Source organism: Primulina huaijiensis, chromosome 5 (genome assembly GCF_012295235.1).
Source record: "Primulina huaijiensis isolate GDHJ02 chromosome 5, ASM1229523v2, whole genome shotgun sequence".
Classification (NCBI taxonomy): Eukaryota; Viridiplantae; Streptophyta; class Magnoliopsida; order Lamiales; family Gesneriaceae; genus Primulina; species Primulina huaijiensis.
In genome coordinates this window covers 23169037-23189131 of record NC_133310.1, presented here as the reverse complement: position 1 = coordinate 23189131, position 20095 = coordinate 23169037, and the positions used below count along the sequence as shown (strand labels likewise).

General features: G+C 35.7%; 4 protein-coding genes and 1 pseudogene across 6 annotated transcripts; all 5 read right to left on the bottom strand.

Moving 5' to 3' along the window:
- Position 1: 1 nt before the first annotated feature.
- On the bottom strand, positions 2 to 4094 carry LOC140977327 (uncharacterized). Its single transcript, XM_073442039.1, has 6 exons — positions 3170 to 4094; positions 2578 to 2675; positions 1374 to 1398; positions 776 to 896; positions 557 to 691; positions 2 to 437 (listed from the first exon to the last, which is right to left on the bottom strand). Exons 1-6 carry the CDS (start codon positions 3651 to 3653, stop codon positions 233 to 235), a joined length of 1068 nt encoding a protein of 355 aa, XP_073298140.1. The 5' UTR covers positions 3654 to 4094; the 3' UTR covers positions 2 to 232.
- A 457-nt stretch (positions 4095 to 4551) lies between these two features.
- On the bottom strand, positions 4552 to 8043 carry LOC140977328 (uncharacterized). Of its 2 annotated transcripts, none has more exons than XM_073442040.1 (11): positions 7899 to 8043; positions 7255 to 7311; positions 7072 to 7139; positions 6263 to 6473; positions 6078 to 6181; positions 5847 to 5922; positions 5663 to 5722; positions 5533 to 5583; positions 5363 to 5441; positions 4916 to 5017; positions 4552 to 4805 (listed from the first exon to the last, which is right to left on the bottom strand). In XM_073442040.1, the coding sequence occupies exons 1-10, from the start codon at positions 7971 to 7973 to the stop codon at positions 4932 to 4934; spliced, it is 867 nt and encodes a 288-aa protein (XP_073298141.1). In that variant the 5' UTR covers positions 7974 to 8043; the 3' UTR covers positions 4552 to 4805; positions 4916 to 4931. The 2 variants fall into 2 exon arrangements, with proteins under 2 accessions (XP_073298141.1, XP_073298142.1); XM_073442041.1 differs by having other exon boundaries at positions 4552 to 4790.
- An 835-nt stretch (positions 8044 to 8878) lies between these two features.
- Positions 8879 to 12797, bottom strand: LOC140977324 (zinc finger CCCH domain-containing protein 16). Of its 2 annotated transcripts, none has more exons than XM_073442034.1 (10): positions 12657 to 12797; positions 12033 to 12207; positions 11754 to 11851; positions 11550 to 11645; positions 11338 to 11431; positions 10604 to 10806; positions 10383 to 10489; positions 10120 to 10309; positions 9921 to 9999; positions 8879 to 9389 (listed from the first exon to the last, which is right to left on the bottom strand). In XM_073442034.1, the coding sequence occupies exons 1-10, from the start codon at positions 12698 to 12700 to the stop codon at positions 9351 to 9353; spliced, it is 1125 nt and encodes a 374-aa protein (XP_073298135.1). In that variant the 5' UTR covers positions 12701 to 12797; the 3' UTR covers positions 8879 to 9350. The 2 variants fall into 2 exon arrangements, with proteins under 2 accessions (XP_073298135.1, XP_073298134.1); XM_073442033.1 differs by lacking the exon at positions 8879 to 9389 and adding an exon at positions 9418 to 9811.
- A 964-nt stretch (positions 12798 to 13761) lies between these two features.
- Positions 13762 to 16578, bottom strand: LOC140977322 (glucan endo-1,3-beta-glucosidase 5-like). The gene is made up of 2 exons (XM_073442032.1): positions 15119 to 16578; positions 13762 to 15053 (listed from the first exon to the last, which is right to left on the bottom strand). Exons 1-2 carry the CDS (start codon positions 15541 to 15543, stop codon positions 14618 to 14620), a joined length of 861 nt encoding a protein of 286 aa, XP_073298133.1. The 5' UTR covers positions 15544 to 16578; the 3' UTR covers positions 13762 to 14617.
- Positions 16579 to 16658: 80 nt separating this feature from the next.
- Positions 16659 to 20039, bottom strand: LOC140977323 (26S proteasome regulatory subunit RPN13-like; annotated as a pseudogene).
- Positions 20040 to 20095: the final 56 nt, after the last annotated feature.

Here is a 20095-nt window from a genome sequence, read left to right as displayed (position 1 = left end):
ATTTTCATATTTACCCCCTACATATAACTACAGAAATCACCCCGCGACAGAGAGATCAATCACCAACGACACTCTAAATTTCATCAGGATTCGTACCACTCGTAGAATGATGATGCATAAAAATACAGCTTCCTTTTTCTCTATTTTTTTCCCTCGGAAATTTGAACCGGCAACAAGAATCTAAGAAATTTTTACTATGTAATCCTTAAACACTGTTTTGGGGTGGACGTCTTTAAGAAACAACAGATGAGGTCAACTGATTTTCTACTTCTTCCCAGTTGTGTACCTTGGTGACGAGAGGATGTTGGCATATATTCTCCATCTTGCACCAAGGATATGAATTCTCATAATCGAAAAGAAGAACCTTAATCCCAGCTTCGGCGCACTCAATGGCGTATCTTGGATTATCATCAATCAAAACTTTTGCTCCCAACGACCTGTGACAAAAAGACAGTAGTGTGTCAGGCGGCTCATAAATATTCTTAAATTTTTTGAACCAAAAAATCATGAAAGCAAACTCCTAAAGAAAAAGATTGCAGCAGTTAGAAAGGTATACCTGCAAATGTCTGACTTGGGTCTTGATTGCCCATCCAAAGCAAAGTGATTGCCGAAATGGATCTCCTGAAAGAGATTCGGATAGTGTTTCTCAATCCATTCAATTGTGTGTTCTTTGATTGCATTCTGTCGGGACCTATGAAGAATCACAAATAAACTAATTATTACGTAGGCTAACAAAGAAATGAAAGTTGATACAAGGACTGCACAGGGTACATACGTAACTATGGACAAGTTGCAAGACTCGGATAAGTTTTGAAGAGCTTTTCGAGCACCAGGGATTGGATGAATCCCTTTCTTGAAATAAGAGGTCTTAAAGAACTCGTGAACTCGGATATCCGCTGCCAAAGAAATGACAACTTTTGCTAACGTACTTATCCGTGGAATCTTAGAACACGGGAACATGTTTTAGACTTGGAATTTATCAGCAGTGGCACATTATATTTACCATTACTATTCAAATACAGAAGTCAATAGTGACAAAACAAGATAGATGATAAACAAAATAGTAAACATTAAGACTAATAAGTGTTCTAAGGCCAAATAATATCCCATCAACCAAGTCAAATAAGCAGAAGACAAAAAGCGTGCCTGAAAAACAATGACGATACTATTAGTGGATCCTTTTAATGTGGAAACAAACGATGATAGAGATACAAGAACAATGACAATATAATTTGTTCTCACTTTAAGGGAAAAACATCAAGCAAAACACAAATTTGTCTTCTAATTTTTAAATATAATCAAACAGCACAAAAACCTATCAACTCACACTGAAGAAAAAGTACATGACTAAGAATATATAAGATTCTATATACCTTCATCACGTGAGCAGTTCCATATCTGTGAAAAAAAAATAGAAAGTGAATCAGAAAATTCATCTATGAAATGTAGAGATTGTATAGGGAAAATATAGGCATATAATCAAGTTATATAACAAATGAAAGTAATCACAACACCTCAACGCATGGATATGTATACAAATGCACTGGTAAGAAGAGTTTTATATCAGCTCACATAACAGAATGCTCAACCTGAGAAAGAGTGAAGTTTTCCATAATAGGCAATCTAAGGTCCTATGAACCATTTGCTCTCTGGAAAAATCCATGAAAATTAAACAACCATTTGAAAATAAAAGAAATCTCCATGGCACATAAAAAAGTAAAATATAACTTGGGATCAAATTAATAATGCTATTCTTGCAGCCATAACATTACAAACCAACACAAACATTTGAGAGCAAGAAGTCACATGGCAATTAAAAATCTTGATATAGATCCACAATTGCAATCTTTTTCCCCCCAAACAAACATTTGCAATTCTAAGAACATAGATAAGAACATTTTGCCAGAAAATTATACAATTCCCCCATACTACAACTGTTTCATCCACTACTTCAGGATCCTCACAACTCCATAATCTACTAATTAGATGCATTTATCTAATACATTATTATTAAGTTCTCTCAGTTCATTGAAGAAATTTTACTTGTAACATCAGGGGATTGGAAGTGATAGCTTAGGGAACCTACATCTACATAAAGATATGGATAGTTATGGTACTCAGGTTTCAGGTGAATAATTCTAAACTCAATGCATTAAACGAATATAAATTTAATGCATGGTAATCATTGTGTAGCAAATACGAATCCAACAACATTTACATCTGGTGTTTATCAGTAAAATTTATGCAGGTGGCTTGTGACTGATGGAGTGCACAGGCCTTCATATACAGTGATTTTAAGAAATGCAAAGAGATTCTTCGTATAGGTGTATAAAGATAAAGCTCATCTGTACGTCAAAGCCAAAAGAATTTCCATTTCACAAGTTATGTATAATATACCTGAATATCACAATATGACAGTAATACAATATTAAGGCAAACCATCAAAGAAATAAACAAACCGAGTTGCTCTCATCTTAATTCTAGGAAACATTCTCTTGTTCTGTTTGAGAAGATGTTAAGAAAACCATGCTAGAAAGTATTAGTGAAACAAGACTCTTTAAAAAGATGAAAGATTACCTTGAAAAACTCATAGACGTGGTATTCTGATATCAAGTGACTCTGAGAGTATCGATCAGCAATGAACTGATTGAGGGCTGATACAAAGTTCCCAAGAACTGAAACCAAAAACCCACAGTTGAAGCAATCGATTATAAACAGGTGATAATACTGAGTAAAGCATGGGATACTCATGAACATAATAACTGAAATTGCTATAAAATATCGACTACAACTTCTGCATATCATGCCGAGAATGGAACATAAGGGCCATGATGAGTTCCAATCGCCGAACAAATATGAGTTCCGTAAATTTTGCTTATTGCGAAACAATATAGAAAACTTTGCGGTTGATCAATGACCAAGTAAAATATTCCTACACGGGAGGTTGTTTATGCAATACTAGCATAAGATTTGATTATCACACAGGAAGTTCTAGCTAAAAACATAAGTTATATTGCACCATGGCAAATTCAAAAACCGAAGCAAACAGAAAGTTGTCAGGAAAATTCAATATACAATGGTGATTCCCTCTAAGTGAGTCATCGATCAGACATTTCCAAAAGGCTAAACTCAATCAATAAAATTTTCTCGAAATCAAGAAAAGTCACACCTTCATCAACATCAACAGCTACCATGATTTTCCGGGCCAAATGCTTCCCTGAAAACCCAGTTAAGCTTCCGCTACTTCCCATATTCCGATCACGCCCACCATTGAAAACCTTAGAATTTACACCCTTCTCCTGATCCTCAACCCTAACAACTTCCTCAGAAATGCACAATAAATGGGGAAACGCCATGGCTTTTTGCAGTCCATAACTATTCCCATGACCATTATTATCCAACAAAATCTTGCTAAAATTTTCCGAGCAGCATCCCTTTAGCCTGAAACCGTTAAGAAACCTCCCTTCACTTATATCAGAGGCTGATGAAACAGGAGCATTGGAGGAAAGCCTCCTCAAAGATAACATCTGGAAATCCCTTTGATTAAACAAAAAATTCGCGGGCGTCGCCATTAGACAACTCCTCAAATGACGGAATCGATTCAATAAACCAAATCTGGAAGAAAATAGTGTCGAAGGACGCCTCTTTATCATACCGGTGCTTGATACATTTAGTGAAACATCAACCCATCATTTCTTCCATGTTCTTGCGGGATTATTTTCCAAAAGAAAACGAATTAGTGCTGAAAAGAACAATGGCAGACGAGAGACCGGTAATAATCTTCTGGGTTCTGTGTGTATCTAGAAAATGCAGAATATTGGATCGCTTGAAATCATTATTATACAAGAATCAATGGATCATAGGACGCATTTGCCTCGACTTTTTGGAGAAAAGCACAACGATTTTGGAATAAACTGGAATGATTCAGCTCCATGATTAATCCTAAATATATAGTCTAGAAAAAGAAATATGGCATAAACATTGGATTTTCTTCCGCCTGACATTTTAATATTTCTTAATTTGTATGTTTTATTTTTGTGGTTATATGCATGGGAATCGTGCTTAATCGGCATAGCCAATGTTTTTCTCCTTTTCTAATTGCCGTGTCAATTATTATTATATATAAAAAACGCGATTTTATAAAACATCGTTGCATCGATACGTTTTCGTCCTTTTTTTTTTAATTTTCCTTTAAAAATAATAAACAAAGTAAGAGAGATTATTTAAAGATCACACATTTTTTAAAAAGATAATAAAGAAAATAAGATACAAATGGAAATAGCAGCCTGTATTACTAGCTGTTTTTTGTTTATATTTTTATTTGCTAAAATAATTTTTTAATATATGTCATTAAAATTCTACATTATTACATCTTTTAGCTATCCCACAGTAACTTTCAATTCCTTCCATATTTTTTCCCCTCTTGCCATATTAATTTTTATATTTTATTTCCACGTAGCAAAACATATTATTTGAAAGGTCGTGCTTACAAATTACGCATAATTACATAAATTTGCATTTACAGATTTTGTGATTTAGTGAAGATTATGATGATGAATTGAGGAGACCTCTCCAACAAGGAGCCTTCAATTTCATATCTAAATTCTAATTCTTACAAAAACATAAGTTGGATTGTCCACTTGAGAAATTTCTCGTGTCGTGCAATTATTGTAGAGACAGAAATATACTCTCTTTATTGAATCTGGGGAAAGTTATTTGGAAACTAATAGAGATGATTGGAGTTCTTCGCATATCAAGAAAAGTCGATCCTCAAACCAAGTTATTTGGTCCTTTATATGCAAAACCTCCGAAAAAAAAAAAAAAGAAGAAGAAGAAGAAGATTGAACCATGATCAGATTTGTTCAAGGAGGATACACGAAGTTTTACAACTTAATGTAGAAATGGAGGTACTCACAAGTCATAAAGACACGTTATGGGCCAGATGGGATGTTCTCTTCCATCTTATTTTTCATCTTGTACTGTAACGTTGCAGGAGCACAATCTAGTGGTGTTTCGCCTGCAGACAGATAACATAACATCTAAAAAACAGCTACTTTATATGTAATGTTACTCCCCCTTCAATAAAAAAAATACACACTTGGAAAAAAATGCAAATGAAACTAGGTGGTGCGATGGGCTTTACCTCCTATCTGACTAGGTCCAAATTATCAGTTTTTACAATCATGTTGTGTGGTTTAAAGAAGCAAACCTAGAGACTGAAATTGAGCTTACAATTTCAATTGACAACATAGACCGACTGATCATTGTTTCTCGAATGTCTCTTCTTTTGGAAAGATATCATAATGATTCTTCAAAATAGATCTATTTAGAGATGCATGCAGAAGGCACTGGAATCACTTACCTTGTGAATTTTTGCAGTCCAAACTTGCACCATGGTCCATAAGAGTAAAAGCTATCTCAGTTTGATTGAAAACTGCTGCCTGCATAATATACATCAAGTCAAGAGATACTGTTATTCCTACACATCTACCTTTCTGAATAGACAGTAAGGAGAATTTGACAGGAGGGTACCAGATGTAATAAAGATGAGCCTTGCTTGTCAGTATAATTTGCATTCACCCCCTGTATGATGTACAAGACATATCACAGCCAAGAAGTCTAAATCATAAATCAACAATAAAAAAGATGAGAAAATAGGTACCTGTCTCAAAAGGTCTTTAGCAGCGACCGTGTCGCCGTTTTTAATTGCTTCACGTAAACCCTAAGCAATAATGAGTAAATTATCAAGTAATAAGGATCTCCACAGTTATTATTTATTATCATGCTACAATGTAGTGCTGCCTTCATATACTTCAGTTCCAAAGACGAAGGAACATTTTATATACCTCTCCAGTAACTTCATAATCAACAGTTGATAGATCTGTTCGGCTGTTGACAACTTGACCAGGATTGAAAAATGTACTGCAAGATTTTCATCTGATTGCTTTAATATCTAAGAAACATAATAATAATAACTGTAAAAAAATGAAAAACAGTTGATCCCAATAAAGATGCACATGATAATATTTAATTCAAGAACACAGAATAGATGCCAATAATTAGTTCCAGTCGTATACCTATGCTTACTGTTCGATGTTGAACCTTTACTCTTAGGTGTCGACTCTGCTTTTTTCACCTTTTGGTTTGACTGGACTGGTGGAGTGGAGGTATTTTTTAATGGCTGTGATAAAATAATTTCATAATGATTCTGAGGTTTGCAAAAGGACAAATTTGTAGATACTAGATACAGCGAAACTCTTGCCTTTATTGTCACATGATCTGTAGGAGGAGCTGGAGCTTCACAAATGCATAAAGGCATTCCACACTTGCAATCTAGAATGTCAGGAGTAGGAAGTTTTCCAGTATTTACTTCAGGTTTGGCATCTGCAATTGCTCCGATATCTAATCTCGAAACAGAATCAGTTATAACATTAACCGCACTTGGAGAAGCTGGTGCATCATCTTTCTTCAATCTAATAATAATTTGCACCATTGTATGTTAGAAATTCAAAGACATACATCTTCATGCTGGGAACAACAGATATGAACCAAAGCGTTTAAAGTACAGATGAGATCCATCTGTGCTGTTGACAAAATAAAAGGGAGAGGTAGTATCACAGAGAAAGTAAGACAAATCGCCCTGTCTCTAAAAATTTGGAGACCAATAAAGAGCTCTCATTGAACATGAGAAGCAGACATATATTCAAAGGTATTCAGTGAATATACCATGGCATACAAGGATTTTCATGATCACGTATCCCAAATCAAGATACGGTAAAGAAATCTTAGTCTGGCTCCACCAAAAACAAGTACCATCCTCCTCAAAACTGCACATTATTCCAAGTCAAATATAATATCAGGATGTTCAAGTACACTTCTTTCACTGCAATGCCCGGAAGAATTCAAAATTCGGCAGCCCTCAAGTGAGTATCAAATTTATAACAGAGCAATGTCACCCAGGAAAAAAGGTAAAAATGTAAGGGGGAGGATAGAAAGAACTTCAGTTTGATCTAGACAGTCAAAGTCTAGATTCTTGCTTCAAAAATCATATCCATGAGCAAGTGAAATTACCTAGAGTGATCATTGTAACAAACCGCGCATACACGGACACTTGAGTGAATACCAAATTGTGGCAAGGCCTGAAAAAGAAAGAGAGGAAAATAAATTTAAGATATAGATGACCTCTACTTTCATACATGCATACAACTGTTTGTTTGTTTGTGTGTGTGAGTTGGGAGGAGGGGGGTGGCATACCATTTGATCTGATGAATGTTCAGCACATAAAGTTCGGCCACAACATCGGCAGTGATGCTACATATATGAAACGAAGGATGTGACTAGGAGGGATAAATATGTATAAAGAATAATAATATGAAATTACAAGGCATAATTTTCTGCAATCCATGAAGGGGAACTATCTAAAGTTTGGCCTTCCAGGTTTCAATTTGTCGTTTTCATAGGAACTAGAATCCACCCTTGAGAAAATAATTTAAAAAAGGTACTGAAGTAAAGCAAACTGAAAGGCAAAAAAAAAATTTGAACTTGGAAGTATCACTTCCATTTGACGAGGGGCAACGAGAAATACAAAAGCTAAAGCCACATGCATTAACCATCAGTGAGAGTTCCGCTTTCATTCCCGAATTCAAGCACGTGATTCCCATCCTCCATTTCGCACAATCTAACATAACAGATTTACATATCCGCGACCAACATAATCATCATCATCATTCACAATTTCATTTTATTGTATTCGCCAATCAATTAGCATCAGCAGATCAAATCAACAACGTTCAAAGAAATCAATTCAGTACATCCAAGCGAAAATCATCGGGGGAAAAAGGATGAAAACATTAAATCACGGAAACACAACTCAAACGGGCAAGAATTAGAATAGCTACCCGACGACGGAAGGCCGTGAAACTACATTTGCAGACGTCACAACGAGAGACTTCCTGGAACGGCGGGGGCTCCATCGACGTTACACCACTGTGCGACCCTTGAATTGGATCAAACACTATGCCCACTTCAATAATTTAGACTTTTGGTTTGGGCCGAAGAGCCACTTGGATCCAAACTCGAAAGTCCCTGCTACAGGCCCAAAATATTTTACTCGTTTATTTATTTCTCAATGTGTATTAATAATAATTTTTATTTTTAATTTAAATAAGATACTATCATCAATCCAGTGCCGCAATCAATTCATATACTCAAGCTAATCAACATATATATAAAAAAATTTAAAAATCATTTCATTTTCATTATAACTTTAAATTCATAAATATGTAAAAGCTATATTATTATAGAAATTAGTATAATACAATATTTTAAGATAATGACCACAATATTTTGGCTTCAGATACAACATTATCTAACGTTTTCATGCTACTCTAGCATATAGATGAGTGGCAAATAAACTAAATTTAACATTTGTTGATATGAGAATGAGATGAATTTGGTAAGAGAATGAATTTTATTACTTTGAGCATATTAAGTAGAAAAAAACCCCATTTGCAAAGCATATAACAAAATAAGAGTATTTTATTATTTTTTTACAAGTCATTATTCAACCTCTTTTTTAGAAGAGAAGTCAAAATCTTATGAAACTGCAACTTCAGCAGTGAATTAAATAAAAAGGCTATGCATTAATTGTCTTACACCTTTATTTGAAAGCTATTTAAGTAAAACATTTCCTTCCTATAAAACTATTTCACCTAAACCTTCTAAACACCCAATTTACAGTAATACCAAACGCTAACATAATGAAAACCTAGTCACCTCAAAAGCACTAAATACAATTTCTAAAACATGCATGTCGTCAAACCCTTGTCCAAAAGTTCACAATTTTTTTAAGGATTTAATTTTTGAATTTAACATAGCCGATACCCAAGACTTCACCACAGTCTATATGTACAGGAGTGTCATTCCACGAATTTCTATATCAACTTTCTATTCTACCCCATCCAAGTTCTACCTTCTGATTATATAAGGCAATTTTCATTGTGGTGCAAGAATTATAAATTTTTCAATCTAAAAAACTAAAGAATTATAAATTTCCAAATGTGTATAGAAAAAAGCTTAGTCAGTATACACTCTAATTGGATGTACATAAGATTCAGTACATGTGCTCCTCCATATAATTGATGAAGATGATGCAACCAAGAGCTAGCTTGTGGTGGTTTTAGACAACATTTCTCCAAGTTTCCGATTCCATCTGGATACTGCATATGATTCGAATTCATGGTTTGAATGACAATCATAGAAATTGGGAATCCAGTAAAGACCAATGTTCATGAAACTGCGGTGCAGGCATCAGTAGGACGATTCCATAGATTTCGTCCGATTAGCCACTTCTAGTAGATACAACTGCTAGGAGGCTCGTCTTCTGGAATCTGAAAGATAAAATGCAGCTATATATTAGGTCCGTAGTGACCATGGTGTTTATGAGTCCAGATGCATTGGAATTACCTAGTACTATGCTTGATTTAAACCAAATTTTTTGGACGAAAATCATGCGCTCACAAAATGCTTGCATGGAGATCATAGTCATATATCCACAGTAATTTATTTACAAAACTTCCAGCAAAGGACTGTATATTTATTTATCCCACTTGTCATTCATCTCCTATTAAAGTATAAATGATTGATAAGTACCTCAAAATAAACTTAGAAAAGATTCCGTGCAAAGTGTTATCAATCCAGATATATGGCACAAGAATAGCAATAAATTGTGCAAACATGATATCTGAAATGGTTGTCATCCCCTCTCTCTCTCCATGAATGTGATGTTGCCTTGTGCACCAAAATGTGTGCCCTGTTTCAAATCTTTCTTGTTGATGTCTAATTTTAAATCCCCGATGAATCTCGCCAGAGCGAGAACGTCTAAATTTAACCAATGTACAATGCATAATTTGACTATTCACCTCTCCAGCATTCCATTTCCAGTCGGTCTTATTCCATATGCTATGATCAACATCAGTATTTTCCTGGAGAAGGTTATCACTGCACAAGAGTCAAGAGGGTTTTCAGTTGCAAAGAATATCATCCTTAAAAACCAAGTGGTGAATGTATAAAATTTCTCTTGTTTGCAAGCATAAAGTTAATACTGGTGGCATAACTTACTGGGCGCTTATGCTGGACTGTCCGGAGACAGATTTCATATTGCTATCAGCCACATTTGCCATCTGTGATGATTTTGATGAAGTTGAAAATGGATTCAAGTTAGCATTCGTTACACTGTTGCTGGCGGGAGCTGAACCGAAGGAGAAGGAACTTTGCACAGCTTGACGAGGAAATTGGTTGACAAAGGTTCCTAACACCAAAGAAACAAAATGGCCTCAGCCAGTACACTACTTTACCAGGATAAAACTGCTCCAAATTGGTACCTGAACTGTCCAAAGGCATGTTGCTAGCCTGAAACATGCTAAATGGCTGACTGGTGTTCCGCAGTGGACTTACTTGGCCAAAGGCATAATTAGGCGAACCAGCAGACCTAGACGTAGCATGACAACAAAGAATTTGGATGTAAGTCAAAGGACCTACAATCGATTGACAGTAGCAAAGTGTAAAGGATAATAACAAACTGACTGGAGGCCTCATTCCAGACCGTGTATTCAGCGGTGCCTTCAATTGACTAAAACTTGATACCGGACGAGAAACAAACATGTTGTCATTAAGAGCATTTGAACTAGTTCCAGCAAAAGTTCTTTGCGCGCTTGGTGTAGCATCAGATGATACCATGTAAGGTTTATGTACTAGGTTTTGAAATTCAACTAGCTTGGAGTTCACTAAACTCTTCTCTCTGTCAATCTGTCTCATGATAAGAGTAGCAAATAGTTAGTAACGAAGCCAAGAAACATCACTCTCACCACATATAAATAGAGCTAATTCAAGAACAATGAAAAGCTGGTTTTGGATTTTCCCTAAAATACTAGTAAAATGTAACTTTGTAAACATTTTAAAAGCTTCATCCAGAAATATTCTGAGGTGCAGCCACTTTTTTATTCTCCAGCTCAGCTCTTCTCTTCTATCAACATCCCTTGAAGTCAGACAAGTTCAAAATCTTATTCTCAAATCACTTGAAATCCAAACCAGACCAGTATATTTGATGGAAAGAAAAGATAGCATTGCAATTTTTATTTTTTGCTTGCGTATAAATACAACAAAAATAGAAGTTGAATTATTTTTAATATGGACATATTTCACTTTGCTTAGCTATTGTCAGATTTCTGATTTTGTTTTGGTCACTTTTTAGAACTCTGGGACCGGGACTATGTTAGCCTTGAGAATAATTATCCTTCGGTGACAATATGACAACTCAACAAGTGGACATTGTCTTACAATAAAGTGCAAGCCCATTCCTCGCTTAGCATCATCATATGCTAATCCACGCAACTCTTCGTAGCTGATGTCACCCACAATGTCACAAGGTCCACTGCAGAAATAATTATGACAATTATTTACTCGCAAACAGTTTTCAAAAGCTATTTTATCATGATTCATGTGACCCTAGCTTAGATATATTACGCAGAATTCAGTAAATCACGACATACTTTCTTCTATGACCATAACAAGTAAGCTTCCATTGTGGCATCTCATTTTCGAAATCTTCCACCATCATCTGTTTGCAAGATTCAGGATTGTCACACCTTCAAATGCAACAAACAAATAATCAACTAATTATGCATGAGTTACATGTACTTGAAACATTGAAGAATAAAACTTTGAAAAAGTGAATACATAGGAGAATCACTCACTTATGGTTTGCTGCCTGCGGCTGACCGTTGGATTGCCGTGACGCAGTGGCACCACTTGCGATTCCAGAGGAGTCTCGGATCCATTTATTTTCAAACGGCTGGTGCCAAAGAAACAATGAACTGACTGTGAATACATGCCAGATGTCAACGGACAACAATTTAGGTACCTTAAAATATAAAATTGATAGATAAGCTAGGTCCCTATTCCATAACATTTATATGACGCCATCATAATTCTAAAAGAACAACACTAAGAAGCTGCAATCTGAAGGAAAGAACCTTGAATTGATTTGTTTTGGATCCAAAATCATTTCTCCCTCCAGTATGACTATTGCTCTGGACACTGAAACTAAAAGGATTTGACGTCTGCTGTTGAACTCCAAATCCAAAAGGATTGGTCTTTGATTGCTGTGGGGTAGCATGAAGAAACTTACAGCTGTCTCCATATTGACAACTGCAAGGAACAACAGATAGCGCAGTTAACTATCATAGAAATCGCCAATTCTTCATAGCACATGATTAATGTGGCATTTTCAAATTCTCTCTATTTGATGGGGAAAAAGACCTCGAGTTTCGCAAATGAAACAAATCATGATCCAACCTAATTTCTAGCTAGCACGGAAGAAACAATCAATTCCCTCCATCGAAGAACAAAGGTAAAATTAGTTCATAAACATGAAGGTAGCCGCAAAGGGACTGAAAAGTTATATAAATCACAAATCAAAAGGCTTCCACTTTGTTTCCAAACGTAAATTAGGATCTTGATTCTTGCTACAATTTTTTTTTTTTTTTAAAAACAAAATTTCGAAGATATTATAGAACACTCTAATCTTGCTGAATTGTGTTTATTTTGGCTTCGCAGCAAAACGAAAAGTAGTTCAAGTGAAAAATCGAAACGCTTACCTTCCACGCTGAAAATTCCTACAGTGTTCTCGTCTCGGAGGCATGATTGTCAATGACGCCTTTCGGGAAAAAAACACACAGATAGATAGGGAAGTGAAAACCGAACGTCAACCGGTGATTTGGTTCCGGTCTAAGTATGTGTCTATTTATATATTATTAATAATAAATAGTTTAGAAAATTAAAATTATGTTTAAAAATAATTAAGATATTTTATTTGAAAAAATAAATTAGCTGAAACATAAATTTGCTCTGATTTGGTTTTAATTATTGATGGTTTAGTTTGATTTGGTTGCATCGCAAATTTGATAAAATTAGTTTGATTCGATTTTTTATCAAATATGTGTTTTTAATTTTTAATACAACAACAAACATCTCTTTATTTTTCAAAATATTAAATTAAATGTGATCGTCTACTTATTATTGGAGGAGATCTTAATAAAAATACTATAAAATACATAATCATAATATAACACAGATTTAAACGGCCTATAAAAATTTCATGTATGTAATATATACACAAAAATTTTTGTGAGACGTTCTCACGACTCAATTTCGTGAGACGAATCTCCTATTTTGATCACTCATGAAAAACTATTAATTTTTATGCCAAAATTATTACTTATTATTGTAGATATGAGTTCACATATAAAGTACTGTGATATCTCTCACAAAAGACATACTAATATATATGTACACATGTATGAAGGAAACTGACAAATATAACCTCTCAGAGAGTGTGAGCGTTCCAATTGATGGAATAGATGCACATTTGGTCAATGATCAAGATTTAGATTCTTCGTACAAACAGTTTATCAAGTGAGCTTGTCATACAGAACTTGCTCAATGTTGTTTACATGTGATTTGCAGATTATTATGTTACTTCGAAATTCTATCCAGTGAACACCAAAAGATAGTGACGGCGAGTATCAAAATTAAACATTAGTTATTTCTATCTCAAATTTAAATCCGTATATAACTTTTTGCTTACTTTCGGTTAGATTTTTGCCATAGTTTTTGGTTTTAAACACTAAATACTTGTAGTCGTAGATTAGAACGAGAAACTAGAAAAGATATGAAAATTATTCGAATTAATTTTGTTTAGTTTCACATGTTTTAGATTTATTATTTTGTGTTTCTCAATAAAAACACAGTACAAAGCAAGTGCATTTTAGTTTAGTTTAGGAACAAGATAGGTTGCCAATATATAATCAATAATGGAAAGAAGATAAGAATGGTGAATTGCAAAACCATATTCCCTCGTGGGACAGACGCTGCTGCTGGATAATACTCTTCCGGATCATCTGAAGTGGACCTTACTCCTAAAAACTCATCCAGCCTTTGTTTTCTCTCTGCGGCAATGATCTCGATCGGAAAGCTGCAGCGACCATCCGAAGGATCTTTGTAAACTTTCTTGCCAAATCCTTTCATGTAGCAGATATCGGTTTGATTCGTCAATGTCTGAAAATACCTGTTGAACGCATACGAGACCTTCTGTTTGTAATCAAGGTGGCCGCAAGAACCTCCTTCTTTCAAGGTAGAACAGTCAGCCAAGTTACAGCATTTGTCTACCTCATCACTCACCGTCTTGTTGTCCCTCATGTTCCCGTTGAAAATGCACCATCTTGTAGGCATGTACGTGAATCCCCTAGCGATGCTGGGCCATATTTCACGGCCTTTTCCAGTAAAATCAATCCTGAATTTTGGCTCCCCATTGAACTGGTAGATCCCCCAGTGCCGCTGGAAGGGTCCCCAGTCGAGGCTCAACTTGTTCTCGTCAGACAGGCTATGTAAAAACACATCGACATTCAGTCCAGGCTTTAACGGCGTCCCTCTGGTACTGGCTATGTAAGGCCAGAGGGATCCGTAGAAACGTTCGGCGTTGGGTACCGTACCCACCAAGAGCGCGTCTGTTGGCCAGCCTATCTAGGTCACAACGAGTTTCATGTCATCATACCCGGCTTTATTCATTGCCCATAGGAATGAATGAATCATACAAGAATTCGAACGCATTATCATAGACCAGACCATTATTGTCCCTAACAATGTAGCTTGACTTTTTATCCATGAATGCAAAGTTGATGTCCAAATTGTTTTCTTGGACATATTGCAATGGTGACAAGTTCAACATTACGGGAGCCTTGTTCTCTTGCAGAAGGCGAAGGTAAGCGGTCATCATGTCCGTATATTGGGGAAGAAACTCGGCCTCTGATGGCTTTAGAGTCGTATTCAGATGTACATTTAACATATCGGTATACTGAGGGGTTGATACCTTGATTTCCATTCCATAGTTTCGTGCGTTGATTGCGTTTTGCACCATCTCCTGTATCCCCACAGAATTTTCATGTGGTTTGTTTACGAAGGAGACCGAAAAAGGTTCGTTACCCACAATCACATACCTGCAAATTAAATTATAAAGAGACTGTACATCAAAGGTGGTGATCCAGTTGTCTGATATATATACCTCATGTCGATTCTTTGTTTGAAGGTGGTGATCCAGTTGTCGATCCACTGCAACGCATTCTCGGTGGTATTAACTTTATAGAAATGATCGTTGGGGATTGAGACGGAGACAGAGAGCTGGCCACGGGTGCCGATGAAGGCTTCGAGAACGTTTCCGGACGGATTGAAAATCCTGACTTCTTTGATCTCATTCTGCAACAACAAATCCACCACCATGGATGGCATCATTTTCTGGGAACTTGTCCTACCCCAATTTATCCCTATTCTACCTCCCTCTGTCAATACTATCATGTCAACCCACATTATAATATGCATATGCATCATCAACATAATAACACAACAAGAGTGTCTCGTCATCTTCATCTTCATCTTCATCTTCATCTTCATCTTCATCTTCTGGAAGAGATGAATATGACGATGGTACATGGAATGTACTGGAGCTCTGTTTTAGGTCAAAGAAATATTCCGACCGAATATATGATGGATGCATAGTTTAAAGCATAAACACAAACATAAACTCCCCCTTGCTTACCGGAATTATTTTATGCCTAGAATTTTAGCGCTGAGTGAAAAATAGGTTTTTTTAAATGTATTTAATTCGATAGGCCAAATATTAGTTATAACTTATTAATTAATCAATACTAACTACGAACCATATGGATATTTGTAGCACACCACTAATTCAATAATTAAAAAGATAAAAACCATTTAAATCAATTATTATTTGATTAAGTAACCACTATTTTGGGAAACTATAGGAAGATATACACCTGTAAATATCCCTAATAACAAACTGTAGATATTAAATAAATATAACTTGTTATTAGATTGTTATTACTACTACTACTTTTAGCTTGTGCTTCGGACCCCTTGCTGTGGTTATAAAGGCTATTCAACAACCAGCTCCTTTTCCGATGGATGCACAACTCTCAGAGGAGATTAGAAGTTCCTGCCCTTGTGATCCTAGGGTCTCAATCCAGTATTCTTTCCCGAAGAAGCTGCAGTCTTAGATGTGACTTTATATTTCAGGATGCTATTCCTTTGTTTATGAAACCTTTTGTAATAGCTGATTTGGCTTAATTTCAGTGTTCTAAAAATCCCCCTCTAGGTGGTAGAGGGTCGCCTGCTGCCCCTCCAAATTAATCGGTCGCCTAGGCGGTTTTGTATTTTTTTAGAAATAAAAATAATAAAATTAAAATATTCACTCCAATTTAAATTTAAAAAGTCTACACTAAACAGAGCAGGAAAAAAAAAAACCGCAACGAGAAACAAGAAACAACTAGAAAAATCGAAGGGTTTCTTGCCGTCAGTAGCCCTCACTCTTATAACTGGTGGATTGCTTGATGTTAACAAGATATCAATAATGAACTTTGTAAGGTGCTTGTAAGTATACGAGTATCTTGGGAGTACAAAGTTCATCATTGATCTCATGATGTTGCTCTCCCAAGATACTCAGATACTTACAAGTATCATAACACATGTAAAAAGTTCATTATTGATCTCTTGTTATCTACTTGTCCGGTACGCAGAACCTACAGCAAAAAAAAATTGCGTTCCAACAAACACTTAAGAAACGGCATAAAAGCACAAGTGAGAAACAGTATACCACAGGCTTACCTATGTAAATGAATCAAGTTGTTGACGAAATGGGGGGCTCTGTAGCAAGTCTAACAACTCCTCAGCAGTCCATTGCCCCTGTAAGCATTCAGGAGTCAGTAAATTATGACCACATAAAGAACTTCATAACTCAGAGAATCCACAAGATATTTTACCTCGGGCAGGTGTGATGCCAATTGTTGATCTAAAGGTAATTCTTGAATCAACGGATAAATAAGTTCCGGCTTCAAAATGTCACCCAACCCCAAGCCTGAAAAGCAGGAAAATGAAAACACTTCAAGTAAGCGATGCCTAAATTATGACAACCAGTTGGATGCAACAATGGCAAAATATTAGTAGAAATGAAAGAAGAAGCAGAATGTTCTTCCATGGTTAGTCAATATACCACTAAAAATGAACAATTTTTAAAGAGCATTCACTCTAACATGATCCAAAGACTTTAAAACATATAATACAGACTCTTGGCGAAGTATTTGATAGAAACTGAAGTCCTCACGTACTGAGGAATTTGATCTGAATAATTATTGACATTCTTCAGCCTCAATGCCCTACTGAATTTAAAAAGTTAATGCAATGTGATTTGTAACAAACAGTCACGAGGTAAACTGCTGAATACTGTGCATACCAAGCACAATTGGAAGTAGTTTAAGACTACAAGGACTCAAACCTCAAATGTTGCAAAAGTATGCAGTACAGACCACAAATAGATTTGCCTTGTCAGACTACCAGTTTCGTGATTATTTCACCCGATATGAAAACTACAGGAATCAGAATATATATCATACCTGAATCTGGATCTCCAGCTTCATCTGCATCAGAAATTTAGCACAATCAGTTATCAATTAACTTCATCTTAAAGAACTTAAGTCACCTTAATTATCCAATGGAACCTAAAATACCTGCAGATCCAATATTACTTAGTATTCTCTGCAGATCTGCCAGCTTTACTGAATTACTGGTCCTGCAGAGGTTACGTCACTGGTTGCCTCTGAAACCATGCTTGGACCAACCAAATTTCCAGCTCTAGTGAAAGCAAAAAAGAGAGTATTGCTATGGATATCACGAAATTTATTTCATCTTTCATGGATTTCGTTTCAAAAAAACCAGAAACCCTGACCAAAAAATTATCAATCTATCTCTAATCATACTCTTATCTAATCAAGATCTCATCAATGTTCCACATCGAAGAACAAGTTTCTTCATGTTTACAGAAGTACCTAGACGAAATATCTTCTTCAGCGCTTTGCACAGGAACTGAGACATCAGGTTCCTCTTCACCAGGTAACTCTATTAAACAACAAGCACATAGTTAAACTTGACTTGATGGCATGTCTCACACCCAAAAATCCACCATCGAGATCATAATCATAAAAGAAAAAAATCCACAGCAATGATATTTCGGTATCCAGGCACCGACAGGGGGAATTTTGTAAAATACCTAGAGACTGATTCAGGTAGAAATTTACAGAGCTGCACAACTGTGTATCATTATCAACTTTCGGCTCCTACAACCAATGAAACATTAAATTGTATTAGGTAATTTGAATGTGTCCTAACTCCTAACAACACAGAAAAACCACCTCACAACTGACCTGCATCCAAAAGAAAGACTTCCTGTCATCAGTATGAAACTTCAGGATAAAAACCCTCCCTGAAGATTGATTAACCTGACCAATAGAAATAAAACAAAAGTTGGATGCACATCACAAAAAAATAAAAAGGATAATTCTTGTAGCCAAAGCTGCAAAAGTTCATAAAATACCACATAGCTGCACCTTTTTGAAAACTGCTTCCTCGGGAAAGACGATTTGGTCCTATGTTTATCTTTTGTTAAAGAATAAATCTGGACAACAAGCCATAGTAGTTGAAGAGTAGATGAAGATGAGAAAATATTAAAGAAAAAACATCAATTACAGTTGCTTATTGTCCCAATGAACACATGACCTTGGATACATCTTCAACAATATTTAAAGATCTATCGATCCATTGAAAATGCACGAGCCCTTCTCCACCCTGCGCAAGGAACATTAAGAATTTCGCACTGAGAAGAAACGAATTCCATAATCCATGATTAACGAAACTAACTCCAATATAAATGAAAATGATTATTGGTTTCCGGGGAAGCATTGAGAAGATACGAAGATTAGACGAAATTAACACAGAGATAACTCAATAATACTTCGTTCAGACGGCCATACCCTTCCGATACGAGTAAGTCCTTTCCGAGTATCAGGAATCACCCGATTTCCATCCATAAGCATTTTCCCAGCACGGAATTCCAGCAAAACTTCCTGGCAAATAGAACAGAAGAATCTATCATTTTAAAGCATGTCTTGCAAAAAAAAAAGGACGCAAAGGAAAGTACACATTACTTAATGCACACAGCAGGCCAGATTAACAAAATTTTACACACCGTTTTCACTTCAAATATTATAAAATACTTCGGTTTGAAGAGGTAATCCTCAAATTCCTATAAAGATCGCCACAATCTTATCTCGTTAGAGATCTTTGCAAATTTACGTCAGGTACACTCACTTACTCATTAGTTGAATCAATATCGTGACACGTGTTCACAGATTTCCAGTACAACCGGTACATACTTGAAAGTAATTCCAGAATAAATGCGGATTGGGTATTTGGGTAACATGGGAATACCCGTTGATTCTAAAATAAAAGAATATTTTCCTGTCTAGTCATTTGGGTCCAAAATAACTCATCCCAATCAGTATTAGAACATTTCCATCTCATAAATCTATATATCTTTAAAATATTGAATTAAATAAATCGACAGAATTAACGCGCGTTTAACCGTACCTCAATATGAGGAAAGACTTCAGTTAAGGGAGAATCCATCCTTGTGAACTTATCCTTTTGTCCAAAATTACCGTTCCACCCGGAAAAGAATAAGCTTTAATCATAGGAGTCACTGTTACAAATGGCGGGGTTGAACCAAAAAGGCTTCAAACCCACATGAAGCCACCCCCAGTTTCCATTTACAACCCATCACCAAACAAAAAAAAAATCTAATGCTGCGACAACACGCGATTAAAAACCGATAGGTTTCAAACACCAGTGGATTTTTCTCAGTAAGACAAGATAATTTAATCATTCCAGAAACGAAACGAAAGAAAAATATCTTTTTCACTCAAATTCCCACACAATCATAAGATTTATAAACCCTGGGGCATGCAGATGAGAGCAACACAAGGATTAAACTGAAAGCTATCTAATCCAAAAAACTAAAAATAAACACTGGATGATCAAATACAAGATCCCGTGAAATAAAGTATGTCGTACGTAAATACGTATTTTTTTCTTTTAACAAGAAGTAAATACGTACTTCTAATTTACTGTACAAGTA